Below are 7,500 nucleotides of genomic sequence, written 5' to 3'. Positions count from 1 at the left end.
ACAAGAGCAGCATCCTTTTTCCTTCCAGACACCAACAAGGAGGAGACCTGGGAGGCACTGCATGACACCTGGGTGCCCAAAACCCCACCTCTGGTCTGGGTGTCCTATTCCCTGTGCTGGCCACTGGGGAGCTTCACACAAAAAATGATGGAATCCCGAATGGTTTGTATTGGAAGTGACCTTAAAGATCACCCATTTCCCCCCCTCTGCCATGGGCAGGCACACCTTCTGCTCCAAGCCCTGTCCATGGCCATGAACATGATAAGTTTCAGGGATAAAAGAACTTCCAGGGATAAATAACCCTCCTGGCTGGCAGTGCAATGCTGAAGCAATGCTGTGGGTCCCCAGAGAGGCTGAGCATCATCCAAAATCCATGCCCAGCTTACCCAAACCTCATGCCCAGCTCACCTGGTGCCCAGGTAGAGGGAAAAAAAAAAAAAACATCTACAGGAAAATCCAGCTCATTAAACAAACACCCGGGGGCTGTCACAGCCTAACAAGCAGAGCTTTAGCAGCTGATTTGTCTTCAGCCGGCAATGTTTAAAAATCCAACTGAGACCAGCAGAAAAATATCCACTCCCCTCTTTAAAACACACATTCATCACTTGAGAATCTTAATGCGTCTTTCCCAGCCGGGGAGGTCAAACACGCCTGCCTAAAGCAGGCTCATTAAATATACATTTAATCACGGTTTGGATTGAGAGACAAAGGCTGGGAGAGACAGGTGCTTTGCTGGAGTGACCTTTTGGATCCCATTTTAATGTAACTAGTTTACAGCTTATCTGAAAGGCCAGCTCCTGGGGAAGGCGAGCTGCAGCACAAACGGGGAAAGTAATTAGGGGGGGAAGGGCCGGGGAGGTTTGGGGGGCCGGCTGCACCATCCTCTGCTGCCGCCACGCTTCCCAGGCAGCTCTGCAACGTTTGCTGAAGTTGGACTTATCAACCACAGAACCCAATTTAATTTGCTTATCTTGGCTCCTTCCTCCCCCTCTCCTCCCCGCTTCTCCTGCTCTTTTTAATTATCGGTTAAATAAATGTCTTTTTCAATAAGGGAAACAGCATCAAAGCGGGCGCCCGCCCCCGGGGCACTTACACTTGCGTGGCTCCAGCGCCTTGTTGGGGCAGGGGAGGTGCTGGGCTGGGGGGTTCTGGGTCCTCTGCAGGCAGGCCAGCATGGTCTGGGCTTCCCTGCGGGCGTTGCCGCCCCACACCCTGCAAGAGAGGAGACACAAGGTGAGCCAGGGACCTGCCACCCCCTGCCACCACCCCCGCGCAGCTCCCCAGCACTCAGCGCCTTCGCTGCTCTGGAGATAAACAACCAACTCTGAAAGCCTGAAGTGAATAGGGATGTATATAAAATAAATATGAAGGTCTCAGCGGGTGATTTGCGCTTCCTGCGGAGCTTTCCGCCCTTCCCAACGGGAATGTGGCAGTGCCAGGCGTGCCAGCCGGTGCCTCCTGGCACGGAGTGACCCCGGCCAGGGCTGGGGAAAGACAGTGCTAACATCCCACTCGGGGTCCTGGGATCTGTCGCCAGCTCCCAGCTGGCATCAAAATCTGCTCGACAAAAGCTGGAGGGGTCAGGCCAGATCCGTCGTCACCGCGGTGCTGCTCATTGTACATCCTTCCCCAGCCGCCGCTGCCGGGGGCCTGAGGTATAACCAGTTGCTGCTGACACCCTCCCACTGCTCCAGCTGGCGCAGGGAGTGATATTCCCACTCAGGGAGGGCAGGGAGACGTGGGCAGGAGCAGCAGAAAAGCAGGCATGGAGCCCATCTGCCAGCGCTGCAGCTCCTGCGCTGCGGCTCTTTGGCCGAACGTTCATGGATGGCCGGGGGTCACAAGTGGACATGGTGGATGGGTGTCACTGCTGGGTACATCACTCCATCTTCTCACTCGTGGGGGAATCGTGCCCTCCTGCAGCCATCCAGGATGTTTCCCACATGTCTCGGTGCAGGGGAGTGATGTGGTGGCCTCAGGCACGTGGTGGCCTCTGGCAGAGCCTGTGACCATCAGCACCAGGAAACAAAGCATGGATTGATGCTCCCTGAGCTGTGCCCGGGGCTCTCCAAGCTCTGCTGGTTTAAATGTCACCCTTTAAAACACCTTTGCAGCCACTATGGGACCTGTGCTGCTCACTCCTGCTCTGTGCCCTCCACCAGGCAGGGCGTGCCAGGCTCTGGGATAATCCCCAGGATGGGATCCATGCAGGATGTCCATGCCTCATCTGGGCTCATCAGGCTCGGGGTGTCACCCTGACTCCCCCAGCAAACCAGGGACAAGGAGAGACTCGTCGGGAAAAGGTGTGAGGAAGAGGAGGAGGAGGAGGAAGAGGAGGAGGAGGAGGGGAGGAAGTCATCTAATACCGAGCAGGTGTCTGGAGAACCCAAATTGTGCTGTTTTCTCCTAATAATGAAGTATTCATGAGTAAAAGCCTTTTTCAGTACTTTCTTAAGATACTAATTTCACAACAAGCGCCTTGTTACCATGCAATTATTCCAATCGTGCATTTCTCCCAGATTCCATCTGTCCTCGCGCTCTCTAAATGAAAGACAATCATGTAACCACCTTTCATTATTCACTATTTTACTTTCAGCAAAGGTACCCTGAAAGAAATGATTTCCTCTGAAAGGGACTTTTATTCAGTTTCAAAACCAATTTTCTCCTATTACTGTCTTAAAAAAAAAAAAGGAGGGGGGCAGGGAGGTGTTTTTATTTCATGCATTACATATCCTTTGTTAACGCAGCTCGCAGTAAAAGCAGCCGTATCCATTTTCTGGCTTCGATTTCTGGTAATTTTAAAATATGCCATTACAATCAGGCAGAAATTATACAATTTGAAAGGAGAATGAAGTGCTTCTTATTCAGAGCCTGAACGCACTTGACTGCCAGGAGTTCTCCTCTCCCCGCCGGGACTCGGGGTTCATTACGCAGCCCTGGCTCCCCCGGTACGTGCCCAGCACCCGGATTTTCCATGATGGGAGCTGCCACCCTGAGCTCATCCTTGTCCCCAAAGGGTGGCCCTGGATCAAAGCACCCACAGCCATGCAGGAGATGGATGGTGGCACCAGCTCCTGCTGTACCTGAGCCTGAGCTCCGCAGTGACCTCAGGGCTGGCGTCCCACCGGGTGTCACCATCTGGCCGATTAGTGGTGGACGTCACCCGCTCCCTGTGCCCAGGTAGCTCCTCATGGGGACACTGACCTGTGTCCCTGGCAGACATGGCCAGCGTGGGTGGCTCGTGGATCAGTCCCCTGCTGGTCCCTGGGCCATGCGGGGCTGAGAAAGCACCCGGGGGGGGTCACCAAACCCATGTGCGGGCACAAGGTGGGTGTGGGTGCAGCCTGTCACAGGAGCTGAGGGCCCAGCAGAGCCCTGCGCTGGCACAGGTTGTCCCCAGCACTGCTCTCTGTGCCCTGCCACGCACAGCCCAGCTCCCTCCTGCAGCCATCCCGACCCTGGGCTCGGATCATCACCGGCAGCAGGCGGGAGAGCCACACGCCAAAGTGAATAAAGGCACCGATTAATTCAGACCCTGCTGCTGCCCCCGTCTCACAGCCCAGATGATTTTTCCGACAGCTACGCTGCGCCTCACCCCACCTTCACAGGCAAGGCTCCGGTGCCACAACCTCAGAATCCATCTGTCCATCCCGGCACCCTGCAGGGAGCCCCAAGCCCCAGAAGTGCTGTGGGCGAGCGGGTGGGCGCCTGGCACAATGGGCATCTGTGCCACAGTGGCATTTCGCTAATGCCGCTCCGAAAAGCCCCTGAATCAGCTGATGGGAATTGGGCGCTGGGCTGTCCAACGCTTAGCGCCGGCTTAGTTAGCTCCATCTGCATTTGAACTAATTCCAATCAGCAGGATCCGATTTAGTTCAAGCTGCTCTGGCTCTTTCATGGCAGGGAAGGCAACACTCAGCAGTTTTGCTGGAACGCCCCGAGTCCGCACGGCCTCTGCCCAGGCTGTGCACGTGGACCCACCATCATCCAGCACTGGGGCACAGGGTGAGTCCCACCAACAGTGGGGTCCCTTGGGGAGATCTGGAGCAAGGTCCCCCAGGAGCCCCAACCCCACATCCCACAACTCTGGCGTCATAGAATCACCAAATGTTTTGGGTTGGAAGGGACATTAAAGCCGATTCTGTCCCACACCCTGCCATGCACAGGGATGTTTTCCCCTATCCCAGGTTGCTCCGAGCCCTGTCCAACCTGGCCTTGGACACTTCCAGGGATGGGGCAGCCACAACTCCATCCTTCGCCTCTCCCACCGCTCCATCATGCCCCACACTCAGCTAATCCATCTCGACATCACACTATTTATAAGCCCAAGGTCTTTGTGACTTTAATAAAAAACACCACCCTCTATGTCTAAAGCCCCAGTGATGGGAGGGTTTGGCACCTCCTCTGACATCAGCAGCTGATAAGTCGGGCTTATCTCCTCCGAGAGCCCTGCGAAGGTCCCTCCCGCGAGATAAGGCCAGCGCAGCTGTCGATAGAGGCTTTTGCAGGCGAGGATTTAGATAAAAGAAAATGTGACGGGAGGGGGGGAGAAAAGAAAAAAGGAACTTTTAAAGTCTCAGCCCGAAGTGGGTCTGTGTGGCTGCTGAGCTGTGGCAGGGCAGGCATGGTGAGGGACAAGGTCTTGGTCACCATCCAGGCTGTGGTGGAACACATCCAGATTCTTCCCTGGGTGTTATCGGCGTGCAATCCTATCAAAAGGGAGCTTTTGGGGTTAGGAGAGGAAAGGGGAGCAGGACCAGGGATGCTGCAAAGCTGTTGGAGCCACACCATGGCCATGACCCCCTGGCTATCAAAAGCCAGCACTGGGTTTGGCACGAGGACAGGAGGTGAGGGGTGACCCTGGCTGGGAGAGGCACAGGAGGATCCTGACAGTGCCAGACAGACACACAGACAACACAGAGCGAGGCCAAGGCTGGCAGCAGCCAGAGAAACAAAGCAAAAGCCCTCACTGGCCCCTGGTGTGCAGAGCACAACTGGGAACAGCCCTGTCCCTCATCCTTACACGGATGGAGGAGAATCCAATCACATCAGCAAGCAGCTCCCCTTCCCCACAGCCCCTGGGACACCAAGCTCCCTGTCACCATTCCCTGCCACCACCACTGGTCCCATGGACACTGATTTCCCATCCCGTGGTGAGGGTGAGGAGGTGCCAGAGGAGGAAGGATTCCCCTCTGCACACAGTGGATGCCCACCCCATTGCAGGGCGAGCAGGATTTTGGCTGGTGCTGCTGCCTGGCACTGCCACTCCCATCTCCCATCCAGATTTAGGGAGGAGGGGATGCAGCGACGCCACAGCTCAGCCCTACAAGGGGTGAGCACAGAAAGGTCACCCCACTGTGAACCACGGGGAGCAGCAGGTAAAATAAAACCCAAAGTTTGTCACCAAAGGTCACCCCATGACCTTCCCTGGCCCGACCTTCCCTCATCCTGCCCAGCTAATCCGCTCCCCTCCGCGTGCTCCAGCCCTGGGCCTTTCAGGGGGCCCTGTTAATAATTAAATGTTAATCTAAAAAGCAATTTTAGCTGCAGTGCTGCAGATCTGGTTAGAGATTACATTAGCATGTAAGAGTCAAGGGTAATTTTCTCTAACCCCTCTTGTGATCTTTAAAACCCGCAGATCTTAAAGCAACACCAGCTCCTCTGATTAAAATTGGAAGCTGGGGTTTGCGATGGATAATGATGCTGGAAGTGATTATTTTGCTGCTCAGGGGCTCGCTGGGATGGGGGGACTGTGGGGGGCTGGGGGGGAGACCCAGAGCAGCCAGGTGGCTTCTCTCAGCCCATGCTCTGTGGAAATGCTGGGAAGGTGCTGGGGAGAGCCCTGGACCCGGTGCTGAGCAGAGATGTGACACCCTGAGCATCCTCATTTCCCACTTTTTTGGGCTGAGGTGACACCAGGATGGCACAGAGCCCACCAGCCATGGCACAGTGCCAGGGACAGAGTGGCACTGGACCAGGACCCTCACTGATGGCATCCTACAGCAGCATCTCATGTCTCTCCCATCCCACCCAGACAGGAGGTTTCTGCTCTTGTGGCAGCTCCAAGGAGAAACCCCTTGGACTGTTCAAGACAGTCAACATGAAAAAATACCCCAAAATAACCTTTTGCTCACAAGCAGGGTGAAAGGAACTGGGACAGGGCACGGCAAATCACCTCCTGAGCACTTCCAAAGACCCTAAGGAAGAAACAGGGTATCAGATGTGTCCGCAACGATGGAATTTAAAAAAACCCCAACAATTCAAGTGCTGTTGAGCATTTGCAGACATCCCTGTGCAGGGCTCGGGCGGCCTGGTTAAATTTATGTGTCAGCTTTAAGGAGGCCTCTCATCAAATGAGCTATTTTGGGCAGAGATTAAAGATCTATTTTCGCTGCGAGCGGGAACAGCTCTCGAACAGGTTAATAATGATTCTGGAAAGCCAAGCGCCTCCAGCAGCCCAGGGCAGGACCCCAGAGCCCTGGGTGCTTTTGGGGGGCTCCTGAGGCTCTCCAAGCTGGGATCAGAATGCAGCATCCCCCTGCCCCGCTGCCATCCTGCCAGGGAGGGGGGGGGCGCGGAGCAGCGGTGGGTAATTGGAAGTGGCAGACGCTGGCACGGCGCTGCCGAGAAGGTCATTACGTGGGACTGGGAACAAAATGCCAGGAGCAAGGGGGGGAGCAGCCCTGTTAGCAAAGGTCAGGGCCCCCGCTCGGGTGCCATCGGTGTTTTTGGCAGGGCTCAGCCCTGGCTGTGTGCAGCAAGGTCCCGGCAGGGCCAGCGCACAGCGGGCGGGCAGGATCTGCCAGGTCCTGCCAGACATGCACAGTCGTGGCCCCTCGGATGTGGCACCAGCTCCTCAGAGCGAAACCTCACTGATGTGACACAGTCGTGCCATGCCTTCCTCCTGCATACAGACTGAGGAGCTGTCCCTCGTGGATCTCAGGATGCTCATGGGCTTTAGTCCCAGCCGCAGCACTACCTGGGATCAACCAGCAGAAAAGCCAAGTGGCTCCATGCAGCAGCAACTAAAACCACTCTGGACCTCAACAAGCCAGGAGCCAAATCCAGCACGGGCAACCACATCATGGGCACTGGCAGCACCCACAGCTCCAGCTGAGACCCAACAAACTCAGCAGTGCAGAGACCAAAACTCCCCATCACGGCTCCTGTCCCATCCTGGCTCCCTCCTGCCTCACCCCAGGGGTTTGATTGTCCCCTGCAGTGACATCTCTGTGCTCCCATGGCCATGGTGCCCCGTCCAGCTGCCCCACACTCGGCAACTGGGTGTGCTCCACTCCATAATTACAGCCCCAAGAGCCGGAGCTGTGAAAGAATCTGACGAAGGAATCCAGGGTAGATCGTGCTGCTGAAATTACTATAATCAAAGGCTTTCACAAAGGCTTCAAATGCAACCAATTACCCTGAAAGGCGAGGCAAGAAAGAAAACAAATTAGCATGTTTGCACAGAGCCCCAGCGCAGCGCACACATCGCCCCGCGCC

At 55.7% G+C, this 7,500-nt stretch overlaps 1 protein-coding gene across 1 annotated transcript in view; it reads right to left on the bottom strand.

Moving 5' to 3' along the window:
- Positions 1 to 7,500, bottom strand: part of FAM222A (family with sequence similarity 222 member A) — a 26,033-nt gene that overhangs the window by 10,984 nt on the left and 7,549 nt on the right. Inside the window, exon 2 of the mRNA XM_005424112.2 lies at positions 1,094 to 1,212. Coding sequence (XP_005424169.1) covers positions 1,094 to 1,175 — 82 coding nt within the window. The 5' untranslated portion in view covers positions 1,176 to 1,212. The remainder of the gene's footprint in view (positions 1 to 1,093; positions 1,213 to 7,500) is intronic.

This window comes from Geospiza fortis, unplaced genomic scaffold (assembly GCF_000277835.1).
Source record: "Geospiza fortis unplaced genomic scaffold, GeoFor_1.0 scaffold145, whole genome shotgun sequence".
NCBI lineage: Eukaryota > Metazoa > Chordata > Aves > Passeriformes > Thraupidae > Geospiza > Geospiza fortis.
This window is presented reverse-complemented; position numbering and strand designations above follow the sequence as displayed.